This window comes from Denticeps clupeoides, chromosome 17 (genome assembly GCF_900700375.1).
Source record: "Denticeps clupeoides chromosome 17, fDenClu1.1, whole genome shotgun sequence".
NCBI lineage: Eukaryota > Metazoa > Chordata > Actinopteri > Clupeiformes > Denticipitidae > Denticeps > Denticeps clupeoides.
The window spans coordinates 4410498-4433802 of record NC_041723.1 but is presented as its reverse complement, the minus strand read 5'-3'; the positions used below and the strand labels follow the sequence as shown (position 1 = coordinate 4433802).

Below are 23305 nucleotides of genomic sequence, written 5' to 3'. Positions count from 1 at the left end.
CTGTCATAATGTCAATATTTCTCTGTATGACATAATTCAGAGAAATATAATGACTGTCTTGCACTGGTGCTCTTTGAAGATCGCCAGCTCTGTTCGAATGAAAAACACAACCTTAAAAACATTGCAGAGGGCGTTCAACAGACAATCCTGAAGCCCTTAGAAGAAAAAGAACAACAACAATCGTGAAAACACATTGATGATCTTGAGGGGTGATAGAAGGCAGATCTGGTTGCCATACCTCTATCAACATGTGTGTGCCATCATACAACACAGTTCGGGAATTCACTGGAGTTCACAACCTTTAACAGAACTGTTCATATAGATTGACCAGAATCCAAAGCATGGTCACGACCACCAGAGCCCATCCCAGGACGGGCACCGGGATGTTATTTCAATAAAACATACAAAAAATACTTAGTCCTTAGAACATATGAGTACATCATATACCGTTGAGAGAACTAGAAGTAGATGTCTGGATGAACCCATTCATTCGTCCATTGGGGTAATCTCAGCTCCGGCCGCTTCTTCATCCTGCCCAGTAGGTGGCGGTATCAAATCTCGTGAGTCCGTCAACTGACGAAAGCGAGATCGGCGAAGAACGTTTTCATCGGTGACCCGGGCAGAAACGCTACACAACATTAGCTCCTAAATATTAATACGCGAAAAACATTGCGAGTTTTCGGATACATAATGACTCTAAGCGGCGTCGCGTAGCCCGTTCTCCGCACGTCTCCCGCCCGCTTCTTAGATGTAAGTTACAAATGCATGCAGACGAAAGTAAACGTTCCCCCCTATGCTGTTCTTTGTTAGACGCCGCTGTGAATACAATTTTTACGAAATATATATATATATACAGTACAGGCCAAACGTTTGGACACAATGTGTTTTTCATGACCATTTACATTGGTAGATTCTCACTGAAGGCATCAAAACTATGAAAGAACACACGTGGAGTTATGTACTTAACAAAAAAATGTGAAATAACTGAAAACACGTTCTATATTCTAGTTTCATTGCTCTGATTACTGCTTTGCACACTCTTGGCATTCTCTCGATGAGCTTCAAGAGGTCGTCACCTGAAATGCTTCTCCAACAGTCTTGAAGGAGTTCCCAGAGGTGTTTAGCACTTGTTGGTCCAGCTCACCCCAAACCATCTGGATTGGGTTCAGGTCCGGTGACTGTGGAGGTCAGGTCTCCACTTTTTGTTAAGTACATAACTACACATGTGGTCATGAAAATAAAGAAAACACATTGAATATGAAGGTGTGTCCAAACTTTTGGCCTGTACTGTACACACACACACACACACACACACACACACACACACACACACACATATATATATATATATAATTTTTTTTCTGTCCCTGAATAAACAGATGCAAGGTACCTCAGTGGCCAAGTCTCTCTGAGTCAGCATTGGCAGCACCATTTCCAGGACCTAAGACGGGTTTAACAGTTAAGTGATGGTTCATTCTGTTCATTTTCATTTCATTTCGAGCACCTTGTCTCTTCTTTGAGTTGGATCTGTGTGTTGGATTTGGGTGACATCAGGTAGACTTGACAGAATCACGATTTTACTCTTCTCCACGGTTTGTCGACAAAACAGTGTAACTGTATTCAGAGAACCCAGACTTGAATCTAATTGATCATTTCTGGTGAGATCTTAAGAGAGATTTTAAAAAGAGCTTGAGAGGTGCTGCAAAGAGGAACTGGCCAAGGATAGGTGTGCCAAGCTTGTGTCATCATATTCAAAAAGACTTGAGGCATTGACAAAGTACTGAGCAAAATCTTTTACTTAATATATTTTTAATAAATAAAAAAATATTATTATTTTCTAAAGGTCCCCTATCATGAAAATTCCACTTTGTGAGATTATTTATTAATATGAGTTCCCCTAGCCTGTCTATGGTCCTGCTATTTCGGCTTCCACACGTGCAAAGCATTGCAGTTGTATGGTGGAAAATGAGCATGCAAGGAAACAATGGATTATTGTTCTTTTTTTTCTGCGCCAAACGTTGTGTTTGTTGAATGGTGTTGATGACATCATTTGCGCGAATGCCCCCTCAACTATAGGCCGCTCTCCTCCTCGTCCCGCCTCTCTCCTCCTCATTGGCATTTAAAGCTACTCATTGTGGGACTGGATCAAAATGGTTGTAATTCTGCACCAAGGCTGGATTTCGGAAAAAGAGACTTCAGATACAGTATTAGGGGAACAATAAGACCGATATAAAAGCAAAAATCGCATGTCAGGTGACCTTTAATAAATTTGCCACGTTCACGTTCTGAAGAAAAAAGGCATTCAATCGATTTTGGATTTTCCATGTGGAAAAAATGTAATACTTAAAAAAAACTGTTAATACTTTCCAGGTGCTCTCTATATCATATTGTGTGTATCATATTTTTATTTGCTGTTGTGTTGTTTTGTACACTGTTGATATACACAAAATTAGTTAATTACTTCATTTATTAGTTTGTATTGCTTACTTATCCAGTAACCAGTTAAAAGGATTAATTTGTTCAAACAAATGTCTGAAACTCTTAAATGGGCCTTAATTATCTTCTTGTTGAAACAGTGGCCTTCAGGCGGGATTGCAGCATCAGGGAGGCGTATGAGGAGATCTTTTCTGCGAGAGCGGTAAGTGTGGCACCATTAGAATCAGTGCATCAGTCAGCTCCCTTCTGAACATGTGAACTGGGCCTGCTGCAATTGGTCGAAAACCAAGACATCACAGTGTTTTGAGATCCGTCTTGTATTTCAGGTTCCGTATCAGCGAACTGTGAGGTTTGTGGGCAGACGGCCTGCCTTTTCGCAGCCAGAGGAAGACTATGATAGAGAAGGCGAGTACGATGGCCAGCGCTACAGTGGCCCTCGAGGTTACCGTGGGGATGACCAGAGAGCTTTCCATGGTGACGGTGTGCATTTTGAGAACGAGCTGAGAAAAGGCCCTCCTTACAGACGGGTAAACCTCAGCAATCACGCTTCTAGTTTTTTGGGGGGGTTGTATAACGTGCCTTGATGTCGCGTCGAAGTGGAAAGAAAGCTGTTGTTCATAACGACTCATTATACAGTGTCTTGTGCATATGGGACTGTGGTGGCTTAGGAAGGAAGCAGACTCGTAATTGAAAGGTTGCGAGTTTAAATCCCGAACCGCCAAAGTGCCACTGAGGTCCCGTTGGTCAAGGTACCGTCCCCACACACTGCTCCCTGGGCGCCTGTCATGGCTGCCCGCTGCTCACAAAAAAAAAGAGCGATGGGTTAAATGCCGAGCACCGCACGCTGTGTTTGCTGTGCATCACAATGACAAAAACAATCCCTTTCATTTTCATTTACATACTCACAGTTAGCAGGCATGACAGGATTACTGAAAAAGTGAATATTACGCGGTATTATCATGACAATTGGTCTTCCTGTTTCAATCTCCAACTTGATGCCATACATTTCATAATGGTCCTCCACACCGCTGCCTTTCAGGGGTCGTGGTCAGTGTTAGATGAATTTCAGTTTATTTGGATTTGAGCTACAGGTTTGCATGTCCTTGCAGGAGGAGCAGTATCCGTATTACCGGGGACCCAGAGAAGGCTCTCAGTCTACACGTCATGTTGAATTCAGGTAAACGTCCTGTAAAAAAGGCCATCTGTCATACAAGTCATGAATCCCTCTGCCTTCAGTGACCAAGCCAGTAGAACATTTTGGTGCTGTGATTTAAAAAAAAAAAGTGGGCTTGTTCCAGTGGGCAGGCATTCAGATCTCTGCATGGGTCCACTGTTTTGATGCCAGGCCCGGAAAGCTCGGCTCAGACAAGAGCTCCTTCAGCCGACACACAGGGCCTGGGCCCAAGCATAGCACTGCGTGGGTGGGGTAACCCCTGCAAAATCAAGTTTCTGGAAATTACTCTTGGCAGATCTGAGGTGTTTAACTTGTATTTAAAGGTCTTGTTAAGAAATTAACTGCAAACTTTAGTGGAAATGCAGTTAATTCACTTAAATTATGTAATTTTTTTGCATCAAAGCATGGTTATATTTTGTTTTATCGGTCTGAAGTTGCCCAATATTGTTATTATGACAACCATATTGTCTCCAATTTTAATATAATCTGCAATTATCCCAAATTGCACAAAGACCTGAATACCAAACAGTTGCAATCAATCACTGTTATTAGAGAGTTATTACTGTGTTCAGAAATGTTTATTTCTGTTTGACTTTGTTAATATAGAACCTTATGTTCTTTATTGTGCAAGTCTCAAAATAAATAAAATAATTGGCTTAATTAGGGCCTTTGGGCAATTTCTTGTAAATAAGAAATATCTACTTCTATTTGTTTTTATTCATTATTTATTTAGTTTTATTCAATATCATAGTCTTGCCCTCTGGATAATGCTGCATGTGCAGAGGTGGGTAGTAACGAGTTACATTTACTCCGTTACATGTTCTTGCGTAACTTTTTATAAAAAAAAAGTACTTCTAAGAGTAGGTTTACAATGCCATACATTTGACTTTTACTTGACTAAATTTGTGAATAAGAAATTCTACTCTGTAGTGAGGGCCATTTCTCTGCATTGGGCAACACTCAACTCGTTATATTTTTAAACCATTTTTGTGCTCTATTTTTGCCGAGCAAAGCAACGTCCCCACACTCGGCTCCCCGGGTGCCTTTCATGGCACATTAGCATTATTTTTAACTGTTTTATTTAATATATGCTAACATAAATAATTAGCATATATAAGACAGATAGTCCATTAATTACTACCAAATTATTTTTATTCTTATTATTATAAGGAAATTAGCACATTTGAACCTTCTGATTACGGGGCCACATCCTTAATTGTTACTCATACTTGATTAAAAGTTTTGGCTAATCTTCACACCTCTGTTCATGTGGCAGTCTTAGGAGCAGATTGTTGGTTGAGGGGGCATGTAAAATGCAATTCAGATGTGGCCAGCAGGTGGCGATATAGTTCTTTTTACAAGCCTGTGTGTGAATGGGCTTTGAGTCGCCTCCGCTCCGAGGGCACTTTTTTTATTTAATTTTTTTTAACTCTGTGTGTTCTTTTGTGCGCCGCGTTTCTCTGCTTTACAGAAACCATAAATCACCCTCCGCAGGCCTCTGTCCGCCTCCGAGAGTTTCACTCTCCCCTGAAAGAAAGACTTGTCATCATTTTTCAGGTTAACATGCACAAACAGCCCCCCCTAGTGTGTTGCATCTGGAATAAAAACTAATGCTGGCTTTGACTGATGCTTCAGGAGAGATATATTACTCTGCATTGTCATTGGGAATCACAGTCTTTGGACTGGGCCGACATGAATGTTGGACACTCCGCGCCCCCAGCCTTTTCAGCCTGTCCAGCCAGTCTGGGTCCCCCACCGCCGGCCCGGCCATGCCGATCCCCCTCCTCCACCTCCTTTCCTGAGTCCCGACAGCTCGCGCCGGCCAGGCTGCCGGACAAAGGCCACCACTGTCTGCAACGCGCACAGGCCTCAGCAGGCCTGGCCGGCGAGGGGTAGCGCCCACAAACACACCGATTTTCTCTCTACCTTACACATATTCGGGGGGAATAATTAAGCACGGGTGGATAAGGTGTCTCTACTGTAACGAGGCCACGTTTCGGGGCTCAGACTGACCTTTGAAAGCCAGGCCATGTGTAAGGGCAGCTAAGGAAGCGGATTTGTAACCAGAAGGTTGTGACTGAGGTCCCCTTGAGCAAGATCCCCACACACTGCTGCCCACTGCTCACTAAGGGTGATGCTTAATTGCAGAGTGTTTTGTGTCACCGTGTGCTGTGTATGACAGTGACAAACACTTCACTTTATGCTGTGCTGATGCTACACCTGCCTCTTGTTTTTTTATATATATATTTTTTATTGCAGGGACTACCTTCCTGTCAACCAATTATTATTACTATTATCATTTATTAAAGTTATTATTATTGTGATTGTGACTGAGTGACAGGCTGCCTGTGGAGGTGTGTGTGTGTTTTTTTTTTTTTTTTTTATCAGCAGTTTGCATATATATACGCTTTTCTCAGGAAGCGCAGCGGCACCCTTTGGCTGGCGGTGCTGATTTGGATGTGTGGAGCTACACCCCGGTGCCCCTCCTGCCCCTCTACCCCCTTTCTCCTTCCTCCATCCGTCTATGCACACAGATGCCATGTGTGAAGTCTGACCTTCAGGCTGCACACTCACAAGGGCAATTAAAACCGGCGTATTTCAAATCATTTTTTTTATCTTTTTACTTTGGACAATTGACTATTTTGCATGTAAATTCATAATTGTATTTATTAGGAATTAAATTCAGGAGCTCTTTGTGCCTTTTTGTCATATAGACTTTAAAGAAGATTATTTTACTTGCTGGCACTTGCAGTGTCTGGATTCAGATGGCGGTTTGGAGGGAAGTCACGGGCGCGATAATGCCTCTCTGCAGGAGGTGGCGGTGGCTTCTGGGAGAGACAGGCAGCCTGAAATGGGCTGAGCAGCTGCGTTTGTGGGACCCCCCCCTCCCCACCTCTCATGATGAATCGCAGATAATGAGCTTGCTGGGTGCCCCGTTAAGTGGCTGAGGTGCAACTAGTTGGTAGCCGGTCCCTTCCATCTAACCATCAAAGTCACCTCACCAACCCGCTCCTGCTTTAATGGTTTGCTCTGAGGACGGCTGAAGCCATAATTGCTTGTTTAATGAGGAATTGATTAAAGAGGAAAGACAAAAGTGGGCCGTTAGTAGTATCCAATTATAATGATTGATATTTAACATAAAATTTATTTGGCTTATGTGGCATTGTTTAGAACCTTCGAGATCTGGTTCTGGAAAAGCTTTTCTGAAATTAGGCCCAGATTGGTCTCCCCGACGTCCCCCCCACATGAGTTCAGCAGTTGTCCACCATGCTGAGCATGAATGGCTGCTGATGTTTGCGTTGAGCTGGAGCGCGTGTACAGTGTGTGACCCCGCTCGGTGTGCTTCTCTCTTTTGGGACGCCCCTGCGTTTGATCCTCTCAACAGGACGCACATACCTGGCCTGGCAGCACCTGTCTCCAGACGCTGCAAATAACTCGTCACGCCGCCTCCCTCCATGCTAATGCTGTCCAGAACTGGCGTCCTTTCCCTTATATACTACCGTCGGTGACCCGGGACCCCAAGATGAGTGTGGCGAGGGCACATAACTTTCCACGAGCCGATTAAAAATAATTATGAGTAAATATTGAACCCATGTCCAACAAAGAAATAATGAAAATGAGAATATTCCGGAAGCAAAGTCTGTTTCTTTTTCTGCTGCGATGCTGCGATCATTGAAACTGTGTTATTATCTCCAAAATGCATCTTATAGTAGGTGATTTATCCAATTTGAGAATAGAGTCCTTTTAGAAGCACTTTTCATTACATTTACATTTACAGCATTCATCAGACGCCCTTATCCAGAGCGACTTACAATCAGTAGTTACAGGGACAGTCCCCCCTGTAGCAACTTAGGGTTAAGTGTCTTGCTCGGGGACACAATGGTAGTAAGTGGGATTCGAACCCGGGTCTTCTGGTTCATAGGCGAGTGTGTTACCCACTAGGCTACTACCACCTCATTACCACCTACACCTACTACCACCTCATTAACTGTTGCCAACATTTTTTTTTGTCTTGTGGTTCATAATTTGCTAGCGCTAAAGAACTTTTTTAGTTGTCCCCCTAACTTGGTTCATTTGATTTGAGACGGACCCTTTGTCCAAAACCTGTGGTCTGGTGAGAGTAAAGGGTGCAGGGGGTCAGACTGTGCGTGTGTGGGGGGACTCTGTAATTGGCCGACTTTAGTTAACGGCAGCCAGTGGCTGTTCAACTTCAAAACTTCCCAGGAGTCATTAAAGCGCAAAGCCAGAGCTTTGTTTTGGGCTGCGGCTCCAGGTCAGGCAGGGGTCGCTGAAACCAGGTGCCATTTATTCATTTATACCTCTGCTCTGCTCTAAGGCACGTCGTATAGCAGCAGATACTCGGCCAGTCCAAAGCAGGAGGCATTGCCAGCGCGGACAATTGAAGCGCGCTCTATGACAAAAAATAGCCATTTGACCATTATAGTAGATGGTGTTTTTTTTTTTTCTCCCTTCATTAATCTGAACACTTCAGTCCAATATTCTCTTACATCTGTTACACTTTCTGTAGGAAACCATAGTGAGCTGGAGAATTGGGATCTCCAAGAAAAGAAATTGTGGATTCCCATTCAGTCGGGACTCATGTGGGTGTTCTAAACTTGGCCTAAGAGGGTCACTGAGAAAGGCTTGATCAGTGTCTGTGTCAGGTTGTCCCCCTCCCCCTGCACCACTCGGGGGTCAGGGAGGGCATTTTTGCGTGGCGGCATTCGCCGGGCTGACAGGCTCCACTGTTGACTTTAAAGGCCATGGGAGCGCCATGAAAATAAGCAGGCTAATTAAAACGTATGAGTGAAATGTGGAGGTCTCTTTTCTGTTGGCCCTTAACCAAGCTGTAGGCCATCGATGGCGAGATGATGGCAGCACTATTACAGGCTTGTAATATAGGTCTGCCAACCCAGGAAATATTCATGGGGTTCTTGGTAGTAGCCTAGTGGGTAACACACTCGCCTATGAACCAGAAGACCCGGGTTCGAATCCCACTTACTGCCATCGTGTCCCTGAGCAAGACACTTAACCCTAAGTTGCTCCAGGGAGACTGTCCCTGTAAATACTGATTGTAAGTCGCTCTGGATAAGGGCGTCTGATAAATGCTGTAAATGTAAATGTCATAATGGAGTTTATATTATACTTTTGATTGAAATGGAAGTTGGCTTGGTGTGGGATCCAAAAAAAAATTGCAGTATAATGTAAAACTTTGGTAATAAATTATCAATAACAAACTACTACTTGAATCTTCTACATTGGGGGATTGAGAGATCATTTTTATTTTAGACAACTTTACCAAATTATTACTGTAATCCAATTAGTATTTTTTCCTATGTTGCTTGGCACGCATCTTGCAGCAAATTAACACAGATAATATTTTCTGTAGGAACAGCAACCGACCTGCAACTAGCCAGCCCAATATCCGAGGTCAGAAGTTACCGCCACCCAGGTTGATGTCCAGCACTATGCCCAATGGAGGGGACGACACACTAATGCAGGCCATCCTGAACCTGGATCGAGCGTATGATGCATTCTGCAGTGTAGACTTAGTTTAAATATGTTCATGTTTTTACTATTTGAACACACACTTTAATGCACCTTAACAATGAATCAGTTTTTTTAAATGTGAACATTGCTTGAGAATTGAGAGTAAAGATATTGTTCCTAGAAGCGACATTCAATAAAGTCTAAAATATATTTCCAATAAAACATATCTCCATAATGCAATAATTGAAATTCATCATGCATTATGAGGCATCATGCATAAGGAAGCGGCCCCGTAATCAGAAGGTTGCCGGTTCGAATCACGATCAGCCATGCAAAGCATTGTCTCCCTGGCGCCTGTCATGGCTGCCTGCTGCTCTCTAAGGGTGAGGTTTAAATGCAGAGGACACATTTCGTTGTCTCACCATGTGCTGTGCTGCAGTGCATCACAATGACAATCACTTCACTTTCACTTTTTCATTATATAGTGCATTAATGCAGTTGAAAGAGCTGAGCATACACCCAGACACCTTATGCCGCTGTTCTTTGTCCCCTCCACAAGAGATGAACACGAGGGACTGAGGCGAAAAGGACCTTTAACCCCGATGCGCGAGCGCTCACCAGTGAAGCGGGACGTTGCCGCCTCACGCCACACCCGCTCTGGTTCCAGCACTAGCAGCAGGAGCTACTCGCCTGATCGCAGTAAAAGCTACCCCAACCAGGGTCAGCCCAGGAAGAGTAGGTGCCCAAGCCACAGCAATTGGTGGCGATTACATTTTCACACACACACACATATTATATGACTATAACCACTTCTATATAGTAAAAAATGTAGATCAATGTTAATGTTATTTTACGGGATAGGTATACAAAAAATTCTTTATGACTAATATACATCCCAATAGCACAGTTTTGAATCATAAAGGTAGAGATCTTTTTTTTAATGTACATACTTCAGGCAGGCATTTGAAGAGTGTTTATTTTTTGTTTCAAACTTTAATTTGATTTCTATCTTTTTTTTTTTTTGAGGGTTCGAGGATCCTTACTGTCCAGAAAGAGAGTCTGGTAAGTGCATTAGAAAGAGCCCATTAATGTAAACATAGTGACTTTTACCAGTTCCAGTATACAGAATCTCTCATGTCCTCTATAAAGAGGATGAACTGAGCTCTTCCGTCACTGAAAATAAATGTGTTTCAGCTTTTATCGCCACATTCTCATGCAGCAGCACTTTGTTTGCCTGCACTTATTAGATTTCCTACTGGAGTTATGGCCACAGTTCCATGCTCTGAATTGAACTGAATCCCAGCGTGAGAGGGATTGGTCCTGACGGAGCCTCACCTCGCTCTCCCCCGACTCTTGGGCCGGCTCCGACCGCTTTGAGCCCTGCGGCTCAGCGGGGCCGGTCACGGCCTCGGAAACCCGAGAGACCATGACTAATCGGAGCACTTCGCCGCGACCAGGGCCTGACGAAGGCTCCGTCAGCCTGTTTTTTGAAGGAGGTCAGGCTTTTTGATGGAAACTGTCTGCGTGTGGATAGACAGTCAGAACCTTTTTCTAGTACCCAGCGCTTCCTTTGTTTCTTAAATACAAAAAAAAAACACACTATGACCATTTACCACACATAGAATTGACATCTGTTTCAGATGTCCAGGTGTGAATGAGACCAGGCTACGCTGGAACACGTTTAGATGTTAATTACACACGCCGAGCCGTGGCGGAGTCTCAGCATATGATTCAAGATCTGACCTTTGCTGCAAGTCAGAAATCAGCAGGAGCTGACAGATGCCCTCTTAACGTAGAAAACGTTTTCCTGATGTCAAAACCTGTGAGTTCAGGATGGGCTCATTAAACCCCAGCTCTGATTTTCATTACCAGCTAGATTATTGCCGGCACTATCTTTCATCATGGAAGCTACATTTGAAGTCTCAAAAGTCTCTTTTATCTTCTCACTAAATCTTAAAAACCGTAGTGAATGCCATAGTGAAGTTGAATGGGATTGCATGTAGATAATTTTTTTAAATGAGCTATTTTGATGAAAATAAGCCTGAATTATTCTCAGCTTTTTAGCCATCCTGCACTTTATGTGACTGCAAGGGGGTTCCTCTCCTCCTCTCATCTCCCCCACCTCACGTTTGGGCTGCCGGTTCCACCTTCGTTTGAAGCCTCAATAAAACTGCCAGCAAACAGACGCCGTTTTTTTTTCCTTGCTCGGCTGTTGTGCTAATTAACCTCTACATCAAAGCATACAAAGAGCATCCCGGGCCATAAGGAATGCATGGATATGTATGTTCTGGCATTCTGGGTAATCTCTCTCTCTGCCTCCTTGACTTTCTTTCCTCTGGCATTTCATAAAGGAAGACAGACCCAGATTAGGAGGTCTGGACATCTTGTTATTATTATTTTTTATTATTATTATTTTCCCAGGCGTCGTAAAATATTAGTATTCATGTGGACAAATTCACTCTGATTATGTAAGGCAGGAATTGTTGCAGCAGAAATGCCCCAATTTCCAGATGTTTTTTTGGTGGTACAGTGGTAATCCTGATCCATGTGTCCTGCTCTTTTGTTTTCCGTGAAGGGGGGTGCATATGGCCCTTTAAGGCTGCCTGTAGGGCATCACGGTTTTTGGCTCCAACATGACAGACCTGGCACACTGGGTGTGAGAACACCACCTCCACACGTGCACAAACACATGGCACCACACACCAGCTGCTATGTATCTGCACAAGACCAGTGTATGACAAGACTTCATAAGGCACAGCAAAGGGGATCATTAAAGTGACGTTTATTCTGGAACTTATTTGTTCATAATAGGGCTGGGAATAACAAAGTATCACAAGATACAATAATATATCCATACATTATTGTGAGCTTGATATCATAGTAACTGGAAAACATCTAGTGAAAAAGTTATTGTCATTGTGATACACTTAAGCAGAGTACACAGTAACACAATGAAATGTGTTCTTTGCTTATAACCATTAGTGATGAAGGGTATCCTAGTGGGTAACAGGTTCAAATCCCACTTACTTCTGACCTCTGACAGTTAACCCTAAATTGCTCCAGGGGGGGACTGTCTCTGTAACTACTGATTGTAAGTCGCTCTGGATAAGTGTAAATGTAAATGTTGTGAGCAGTGGGCAGCCATGACAGGTGCCTGAGGAGCAGTATGTGGGGACTGTGCTTTACTCAGTGGTACCTCAGTGGCACCTTGGCGGATCGGGATTCTTGCAATACAAATCTTGCAATACAGCCTCTCCTTTGTACGATGCAGTTGTCTTGTCTCCTTGACAGAAAAGCAGCCCCACAGCATGGTGTTTCTTTTCCCATGCTTCACAGTTGGGATGGTGTGTAGTAGCCTGTGGGGTGGTAGTAGCCTAGTGGGTAACACACTCGCCTATGAACCAGAAGACCCAGGTTCAAATCCCACTTTCTACCATTGTGTCCCTGAGCAAGACACTTAACCCTAAGTTTCTCCAGGGGGGGGGACTGTCCCTGTAACTACTGACTGTAAGTCGCTCTGGTTAAGGGTGTCTGATAAATGCTCTAAATTAAATGTAAATGTGTTCATACCAAAAAATTCTATTTTAGTTTCATCTGACCACATGACCATCTCCCATGCCTCCTCTTGATCTTCCAGATTGTCTTTGGTTAACTCCGGGCAGGCCTGGACATTTGTCGTCTTGAGCAGGGTGACCTGCAGGATTTTAGTCCATGACGGCGTAGTGTGTAACTAATTTGACAAATTTGAGACTGTGGCCTCAGCTCTCTTCAGGTCATTGACCAGGTCGTCCTGTGTTGTTCTGGGCTGAATCCTCACTGTTCTTGTGATCATTGACACCCCACCAGGCGCATGGATTGACAGTCATCTTGAGTTTCTTCCTTTTCTTAAAAATTGCGCGAAACAGTTGTTGCTTTTCATGAAACTGTTTACCTTGTGCAGGTTTACAGTTTACAATTAATACAGATAATCAGTGGAGAATAGGAGGGCTTTTAAAGATGAACTAACAGCTCTGTGAGAGCCATTATTCAAAAACGTATTTTATGCAATACAATGCAACGTCATTATTTTGTGATTTTATGGATTTTGAGTTGTGGTGTTGAGGTGTATCTATGATGAAACTTACATACATTCTTTGTAAGTGAGAACAATAGACAAGATGGAAAATAGTTTTCCACACTGTATATATGGATTTTCCCCCCCAGCCCTAGTACATAATAAAAACTACAATTTCTAATACAGTATTTTAGTAGTGTATTAGACATGTTTGGGTAACTTCCTTCAGTCATCTCCAATCATTTATTCATTTTCACATGAAATCTACAACTCATGACCATATCCTGCTGTGCATCTGTCTGCATTATTTGCATTATTTATTTCTGTTTAGCTATCCAGCCTCCAGTGTTCCTCAAGGCTGTCAGCATTGGTATTAAACATGCACACACACACAAACAAACTTATGTACAGATGTGGGCACCAATACCATGAAAGCTGCTCACCCTTAGCAGATCGGAGCTCCTAGTCCCCAAATATCCCCTAAACATTTAACAAATGGACATAACAAGACAAAGAGTATCCACATAGCTCTGTTTTTTCCCTCTCTTCATCTGGTTAGTATCCAAATTCAACTTCCATGGTCAGATTTGATCTTGCTTGTTTTTCAGCCATTGTCTGCTGAAGATGGAAATTAAGGGCGAGTCTCTGTTCTAGAACAGTTCGGAACCCCTGTCATCTAAAATAGTGATGCTCGGCGCTAAATCAAGGACTTTCTCTCCTGGAATGTCCCTGTCGGCGACTGACTGTTTTTAGCCATGGAAGTGTGTCACGTTTTTGTGCTGCAACAGGGTTTGTTAAAGTGAAAGATGAACATGCCTTGATAGTTATTGCAGGTTTTAAAGTTTTTTTTACTTTAATGTCGCCAAAAAATACAGTTAGGCTCTTATTAAACTCTATACACAGGAGTGTTGGAGTGCATTATTAGTTATAGGACAGTTATAAGTCAGAAAATAAATGTTACAACAATGCAAAGCTAGCTAATATTAAGTAATACAACAAGAACACTAACTTTTCATTTAAAAGCACAGTAGTGGTTTTCAAGCCATTCCTTGTTTGGTGAGATTTGGTTGATCTGGTCAGCAGCTCAAAAATTTGAAAAAGGTGCATTGATGTTCCGTTCCGCAAATAATGGACATGGAATGGCTGCCATAGGAATAGAAAGAGCTTTATGTATGTTTGGCCATATCGTTGGTTATAAAACACCAACAATCCATCAACCCAGAACATGATCAAGGATCACAAAGTAGTACTGATGTAAATGCTGTCCTCCTTCACCCTGCTGTGAAGGGGATCTGTTTTCGTGTCAAATTGCAGATGACAGAGTGGTGGAGGGGACATTGGCCGCGGTGGTTGCCTGTTTGTCTGTTATTGCAGGAAAACCGTCGCTTTGCCAGCAGCATGACTGATTTTGTTTGTGTTGTCTCAGCAGTCTGCAGTCCATCTTTGGGGTAACTTAAGGCAGCGTGTCAATGCTGAAAGATTTGAATTGGCGATGACTGGTTGGTGGAGTTCTTCTAAAACACACATTTTTGGGACTTCCTCTCATTCGTTTTTTAACTACAAAGCCTTTCTTTGAGTTTCGGATGTTCAGCTCCAGCTTCCACACCGCAAAAAGCGAAATCTATGCTGAAATATCTTAAATAAGGGCATGCATATGCTTATTAGGTTTGTAAAAAGCCAGAACAAAAATATAACTCCATGTTGATGCTGAATTGAAAAATTCTTAAATTCTTAGATACAAGTCCCATTGCCTACATACAAGTCCCATTGAGATTCTGTCCATTTAAGGAAATGTTTTTGTGTTTTTTTTTTAACAAATGAGTACATGGCTTTTGGGCAGAGTGTGTTTTTCATTTAATTTTGGTTTGAATCTCCCACCATGGGAGTTTTCCAGTTTGGCTTGTTGTGTTTTCTAGAGAAATTTGGCCCTGCAGAGATTTTAATATTTAATCCAACATTAGCAACAGCATAACAATTCCTCTTCCCGGAGGGCCATATGAAAACAGTTACGTGTCTTCTTTCTGCTCACATAACACTTTTTATGGGATCTCAATCCATCCAGCCAATAGTACGTGCCTGTCAAAATGTCTCAGTGCTCTCTGTGCAGCCGGTAAAATCCTGGTTATTATTTTCAATATCTATGTTTATAGTGGTTTGTTGTAAATATGTGTCATTTTGCATTATGTGTGTGTGATTTCTCTGTTTTCCTCTTGTTGATCTTGGAAGACATGGAGAGACCTTCTTCTTATAAAGCAAGTGCGTCTTGTGACTCTTCACCACACAGCTCAGTCTCAGCCTCCAAGGTGAGATACTGTTCAGCCTCTTCAGTTTTTACTTCTACCTCTCGCACATTAAAAATCACCTTAAAAATTCTCTGTCCTTTCTCAAACCTTTTAATGTGGCACTGTGAACAGTGGAAATTGTTCGTTTTTAATAGTCACAATAAAAATATACTCACATACTATTTATTTATTAATAAATAAATAGATTAAAAATGAACAAAACAATTTAAGTAATGTATTTTAATGTTTCTGAGCCTAACTCAAAAAAGCACTCCTCACTTCTCAGAAGTCAAAATTATATGCACATTGTGCAATTAGATAATTATAAAAACAGAGAGCGAAACAAAGACCCAGCCATTCTTATAGTTCACTACTTCAACATAATTGTTTGACAGTGGCAATTAAAATATTCATATTACGTTTGAACAACTTTACTCCCCTCTCATAAAAATTCAGAAAAAAAACTACTTTATAATTGAATAATTCGAGCTGAACGAACTTCTTTTGCCTGAGCCCTAGATTGGATGGGTGCAAACTGATTCCAGACTATAAAAATATGGTGCTACCATCTCAAGCAATGATTCTAATTCTCAGGCTGGAGAACAAAATATTATAAAAAGAGATCAAAGGAACATGGAATAAAATGTTCCAGTACAGGATCATTCTGAAGAATGCTTCAATCTGCACAATCAGCATTGGAGCAGCCTGAAGCAGTGAGTGGGCAGCGAGAGATGAGCCAGAGCCACAGTTCAGATAAACCGAAATAGCAATTTCTTCGTTTCCAGGAAGATTTAGAAAGCCTTTTGAATTTGTGGGTGGAGCACATTGCAACAAAGTAGTCATGGCCACTGCACCGACCCACAGGTTTCTGTTGTTGTACGTTCTAATTGCACTACTGGCAGTATGCACTTCAAATTGTAATATATAAGTCTTTATATTAAACATGTCAATGTACATTTTTAACAGGAGGATCAGGACAGCATCGCTAAGGAACGTCCCAGCAAGGTCTTGGATGACTACCCAGAACGACGAGCTCAAGCTATCGCTGCCAAAGCCCTGGAGATTGAGAAGGTTCGGAGAGTTGCCGCCATCCCAGCGTATACTAATGCGTCTCTCCATCAGCTCGCTGTGCGGTCGGCGTGTGGGAACGAACGGCAGGAAGTGGTGTAATGCCTGCCGCCTTATCGCTCTCTGGTTACAGTGTTGGACCGCTGCCCTGAAGAAACTCATAAGCACCTCTCTAATGGAGTGGCCAGATGGGCCGGGGTTCCGAGACGGCTGCTGGATCAGTGGCGCGGGCGTGTTTCTGCTTACTGCGCCTACTGGGTTCAAGTGGGAGCACTTTTCAATGAGTCCGTCCTCCGCTCCTGTTAAACTGGAGTAAGAATTTGCCTGAAGGCCTCTGCCAGGCCACCCATGCTCTGGCACACCCTCACACACAACCACACGCACAGACACAGCAAGTTAAATGCTGGCTCTGGTTATACCCTTTGTGTGGCCCTATTTGACGTGGATCATTTAAATGAGGGGAAGGCGAACTCTTTACACCCCGATCCCACAGGCCGTGTTCTCATATCATATCCAGGACACACTCTGCTCTCAGAACAGTCAGTCGTGGGGAATTATGGGGGGTCAGATTCTTTTCCAGTGCACAAAGTCACCTGCAAAACCAACCCATGAGTAGAATAGTCTGGCAAATAATGACTACGGGTACACAGGTTTCTATGGGAGTAGTGAGAGGTGGAAACCAAACTACAACATTGTTCATTGTTCTGCCTCCTGTGACGGAGTGGTCTGAGGGCATGAGGGCACACGGCAGATTCTGACATCTGCCCCACCTCTGCCCTGGCGGCGCGAGGTGTCCGCACTTGGCACGTCGGTTACAGCTCATTTAGTGCCCGTAAAGCCCTGCCAGACGGCAACCAGCCAGGAAATGTAAGGGCTGGACGCGGCAGCTGAGCGGTGCTGAGGTCCAGACATCTCTGTCCCTCTTCAGCCAGTCTCTTCTTGGGTGCTCATGTTTGAGCCCCACCCTTCACGCAGTTGCTCTACTGTGGCCATTAGGAGGTGCAGTTAATGGTCCGGCAGGCAGCTGTGGTAATTTCAGAACTCCACATTTACATTTTCAGCATTTATCAGACGCCATTATCAAGACTTACAATTGGTAGTTACAGGGACAGTCCCCCTGGAGACACTCAGGGTTAAGTGTCTTGCCTAGGGACACAATGGTAGTAAGTGGGGTTTGAACCTGGGACTTTGTGGTGTTGATCCTGCAGCGCTTTAATGTGGCGCCCTGAACAATGGAAACGTAAAATGTACTGAATTCGGCAGAATGCCATAGAACCCCTCCCTGCTCTGAGACTCGGCGTCGACCTCAAATCCCATCAAGTGCGTAGAACAATCGAGACCGGCCTGTAAATGTCACGTGAAGAATGCATTAGACTGTTTTTTTTTCCCTGAAGTTTGAAGTTTATCATGTTCTTTAAAGGTGACCTGAAGGATTCTGGTGACGTATTCATGTCTCTGTGATGTTCCACTCTCTATTACAGCTCTAGATTTCAGGAAGTGCCTGATTGTCAGACATCTCGCCTATTTCCTCTTTCCATGGTTGACATGAGTTAATTCCTATTGAGGCCTCATATGAGCGAGCACACAGACACACACACACACACAGTCCTCCATGCAGCCACAAAGATAAGTGCATGGTCTACAGACTTCTGGATGCTTTTGTTTACCCCCCTGCACCTTTAAATGCGATGGTGTTGAGGACTGGCCTAAATGCTGCTGTTTGTGAATGGAAATAAATAATCTGGTGACGCGAGTTGCTGGGAGTGATTACCGACGTCCCCCATTCATCATTTCAATCAGCCTGGCCACAACGCAGGCGCTCTGGCTATTAGCCCTGCTATTGAGAGGTCCGCTTTGCAGCTCGAGTGATTAAATGCCCCTTTTAATACCTCCTAATGTGTCCCAGCTTCGTACTAATCACCCCTACTTCCCCTGCTACCACAGCACCCCGCGCTGACTGTTAGCCGTATTTATAATCCTTTACAGACCATTTATTCTCCACGTATGCCCGTGGTCCCCTGTCTGTACCGGTGTGGGCCCGTCACGCCTGCCCCTCCTTGTGTGGCCCTCTGCTATTGGGCCCAGAAATCAGTCCCCAGCTCCCTTGGCTGGGGAGCCGACCGGGCGCAGGGCCCCGCCTTGCAAAACAAAGAGCGCACACGGGTCAAACGCAGCCTTCCTGTTTTGGTGAGCGCAGCCAGAGCCGCTCCGACAGCCCGTCGCTCGTTCGATGGAGGACCTTCGCAGGACTTTTGTAAATGCCGCATCTATAAATAGGCACAGTCGAGGGCGAGGCACTTCCCATTCTCCCATTTTCTTTTCTTTTTTGTGGGGCCGGTGACATGCAGTTTGCGGGGACATCAGGTACTGAGGTTTGCTGTTGGCCGGTCTGCCCCCACTGGCCTGTCGCTTTACGAACAACAAAGTTCGGAGTGGCCAGAGTCAAGCTTCCACCACGTAACGGCGTCGAGCCGAACGGTCGGTGGCAGAAAGGTGTTACGTGGCCAGTTTGGCCGAGTAGACGTTAGCATCGTTTGGAATTTGAGACAGCGAGATCTGGTCTTTGTAAGCCATTTAAGAAAGAAAGAAAGTGAAGTGATTGTCACTTGTGATACACAGCAGCACAGCACACGGTGCACACAGTGAAACTTGTCCTCTGCATTTAACCCATCACCCTGAGTGAGCAGTGGGCAGCCATGACAGGCGCAAGGGGAGCAGTGTAGTGGGACTTAACCGCTTAACTGCTAGGCCACTACTGCCCCTATTTACTCCTTACTGTTATATACGGTGTGAAAGTAATGAATTGTCTTTGCTGCAGCTTATAAGGGTGTGGGGTGCATCTGCATTCTGAACTGATCCTTTTTTTTTTTTTTTTTTTTACATTTTTAAAAATTAAATCTTCCAAATGTTAGTCGACAGCCCTCTGAAGTGCAGAAGTGTGGTGGCCAGGCGCTCTGTGGCTGTGCAGCAAGTCCGACCGTGTTACAGAGCACCAGCCGTTGTTTTTGGCTGAGAGCTGCTGTTACAGAATTCTATATTTTGGTATGAAAGCTGTTTTTAATTTCAGTTCAGCAAATTGTTTTGCATTTTGGTCTGAATTATGACATTGTTTATTGCACATTAACTGCTGGCTAGAATTTCCTGAATGTTCTGTATTATATTACTGCAAATATGCTGATACAGGCATATATGCCACGATTATGCCGTTTCTACTATTTGTTGTACATGTGGTCGTAGAAAAAGAAAAAAAAAAGCCCCTAAAATAATAATTTTATTGTGGCATTGCATGAGGTGCCAAGAGATTCCCACACCTACCGCATAAGGCTTGTACGAAGCCTTTCATGAAGCTTTGGATCGATGCAGTTTGCATGCGTCAACAATCTGAATAACATACGCATGCATAACGCAGCTTCCAAGTAAGAGCGCTGTTTATAACATTTTAAAAACTGCAATTGTATTGACATGACCTGGGGCAGTGGGGTGGTAGTAGCAGAGTGGGTAACACACTCGCCTATGAACCAGAAGACCCAGGTTCCATTCCTACTAACTACCATTGTGTCCCTGAGCAAGACACTTAACCCTAAGTTGTTCCAGGGGTGGGACTGTCCCTGTAACTACTGATTGTAAGTCGCTCTGGATAAGGGCGTCTGGTAAATGCTGTTAATGTAAATGTACATTAGAAGGTTGCCAGTTCCAATCCCAAAACGCTGAGGTGCCACTGATCAAAGCACCGTCCCCACATACTGCTCCCCGGGCGCCTGTCATGGCCGCCCACTGCTCACCAAGGGTGAGGATAAAAAGCAGAGGACACATTTCGTTGTGTCACCGTGTGCTGTGCTGCAGTGTTTCACAATGACAACCACTTTGCTTTCACGTTTCTGTATATAAATGTTTAGGTGCCGGTTCCTGGGCAAATTCAGAATGTGTCCTGCTGGCGGACGGCGCAAGAGCTGCCTTCTCCGGACGTTGTAGGAGGGGAGCTCCCAAAACGTCCGTTTTTACCAGAAGTCATGCGCCCGCGTCTCTCGCTTGTTTATCTGAACATAGCAACCGCACCAGAAAAGGCCGACGGCTGTTTATTGTGTCAGTCGTCTGTGCAATTTCACTTACCTTGTGTTCCCGCCCGCTGTCCTCCAGCAGCTCCGCTATTTAGGCGGGTGACAGCTGAGGGAGGAGCAGGATAAGAGCTGAAGCTGGAGTCGAGACAGGGCAGGGCAGCGAAAAGAAAAAACACGTTCGATTTGGGGAACCGTTTTACTGCTTGAAATTTTTTTTTTTTTTTTTTTTTTTTTTTTACATCTTTGTCACACAGCCTCTGCTTGTCTTGCCATTGTTCGTAGCGGACTCCGCTGTTGCCTCTCCGCCTCCTTTTCCCCTGACCTTTTCTGGGTATTGAATTACTTGGCCGTTCCCAAAGATCCCCTCAGAGGTTTAACAGCGTGTGCGGCGGCGGAGGACCCCGTCCCCTGGTGAAGCGGCGTCTCATCTGCCCATCTGTCCGAGGGAGACTGCAGCCGCTTCATGCTGAGCCCCCTTCCTGAACCCCGTGCAGGGTGTGATGGGACCTGGCCCCTGCTCTGCTTCCTGTTCCTCTGCGAGCGCGTGGGTGATCTGACGGGCCTCGCGCTCGTGAGGAATTGTTATTGTCGTGCATTTTTGCCTGACACTTGCTGTTTCTTTTGTCCTGATTTGTGTACGGAGCTCCAAGATAAATGCTGAGCTCGCCCCAAGATAAGCAACGCAAGTTGTCTGAATTGGCCCCCCCCCACATCACTCGCCAGGGGAATATTGGATAAAGCTCTGAATTTAGACTTTTCCGCCTATGGAGATAAAAAAAGAGCACAGCCCAGATTCCAAAAATGGCTCCAGGGTCTTAACATGACACACTTCTACCTGCCAGGAAGCCAGGAGCGATTAAACTGCTGCATTGGAGAAGTGGGTCTCCGGCTATAAAAAGACCTTTTCGCGCACAGAAAAGTGCATTCTTCTCATCTTGATGATTTTTATATCAGGACTTGTTAGGATTGTCCTCAGCATGAATTGTCATTGTGAAGCACAGCAAGCACAGCACACAGTGCACACAACAAATTGTATCCTCTTCTTTTAACATATCACCCTTAGTGAACAGTGGGCTGCCATGACAGGCGCCCGCGCAGCAGTGTGTGAGGACGAAAGTCGTAGGCAGTCGGAGGCCCTTGAATTTGAACCCACAAACCCTTTGGTTAGGAGCACGCTTCCTTACTCATTAGGCCACCAATGCCTAGCATTGTAATTTAAAATAAAATTAATTTATGAATGAATTAAAAAAAATGTGCTGCTGTGTTTTAAAATGACAATCACTTCACTTTCACTTTCTTATATATCGATATAGTGGCGTGATGCATAATGTAGCTTCCAAGTAAGAGCCCTGTTTATAAAAGTGCAGTTCTTGTGGATTTAGTAGTGTAAGTTCATTTAAAAAAAATTATTGACATGACCTCTGTGTATATAAATGTGTAGGTATTTAGGTGTGCACTGATTGGATTAGTCAAATATTGCCAATATATAGTAAATCTGGGTAAAAATATGAAGTGTCAGGCTGTTGTGTATTGTGCAGTAATTCAAGCACCTTGAACCTCTGTTTGGCTCCCATCAGCTCTGTGTGCTTCATTAAGTACAGCGGCCCATTCGGGTTTGATCCCTGATGTTCATGAGCCTGTGTGAACTCCAGGCCAGGCCAGGCCTACAGCAAGGATCAAATAGAGGGCCACCTCGCCCTCAGGTGACAGAGTGGCCCCTGGGTTTACACCTGGGAAAGTCTCGCAGAGACTTTCAAAAGGCCCTTTAACGTTCAGGTTTTGTGTGCAGCAGTAAAACAGCAGAGCTGTGTGTGCAGGACTTTAAAGGCATGGTGTGAAATGGTCCAGCCGCTCTGTAACTGGGCTTGGCCCAACACCTTCTCTGTCTTTTATTTATCACCCCCACACACCTGTTGCATGCTGCGCACTCTTTGTTCAAACTGTGGGCTCATTAAATTTACTGCCGAGCACCGGGCGCAGTGGAGGTCAGTGTCACCGGGGGGAGAATGTTTTTTTTTCGCATCCGTCTGAAACATTCCAGTGAAAGGATTTGTGGATGGAGAATGTCACACGTTCAACCAGTGTATCGTCTCAGCCCTCTTTGTTTAATACTTTGCTCAATGATGTTCCTGGTTTTGTGTGAAGTATGCATGATTTTATTGGACATTTTTGTAATTTCGTGGTCAGACTGAGGCTTGATTTTGGCCTTCTGTGTCTGTCCTTTATAGCTATACCGCCAGGATTGTGAGACGTTTGGAATGGTGGTAAAGATGCTGGTCTCCAAGGACCCTGGACTGGAGAAGCAGCTCCAGGCCCCACTAAAGGAGAATCTGAATGAGCTTCGGGAGCGTTGCCTGGAGGGCCTGCGCCAGTTTGTCACAGAGCTGGATGACATGATGCTGCGGCCTGAATCTTCAACCTGATCTTCATCACAGACACACGAAGCATGGCCTCAGTGGTCAGAAGATCATTTCTACGGGTCAATTTGCCATTGACTAAAGGCGTTTTTTGAATGAAGAACTTAATTAAAATTCTTTATTAGTCCAGGACTAATCCATGAATCCATTAATCCATGAATCTTAAATGCGAGGCATGACTCATTATGACAGTCGCTGCCATATCATAGGGTTTTTTCTAGGTGCAGATAACAGTATTGCAAGGTTTACAGTCTTTCTACAGTGTAAATATGATGCATTTTGTCAATGTTTAATACTACGGTAGATGGTTTTGTATAGTTTTTGTT

General features: G+C 44.1%; 1 protein-coding gene across 1 annotated transcript; it reads left to right on the top strand.

Moving 5' to 3' along the window:
- The first annotated feature begins 573 nt into the window (after nucleotides 1-573).
- Nucleotides 574-23286, top strand: LOC114767277 (periphilin-1). Its single transcript, XM_028958892.1, has 11 exons — nucleotides 574-750; nucleotides 1380-1458; nucleotides 2577-2638; nucleotides 2763-2963; nucleotides 3546-3613; nucleotides 9000-9134; nucleotides 9660-9835; nucleotides 10127-10162; nucleotides 15381-15457; nucleotides 16403-16507; nucleotides 22791-23286. Coding segments are annotated over exons 2-11 (1056 nt in total). The 5' UTR covers nucleotides 574-750; nucleotides 1380-1457; the 3' UTR covers nucleotides 22986-23286.
- The last annotated feature ends 19 nt before the right edge of the window (nucleotides 23287-23305 follow it).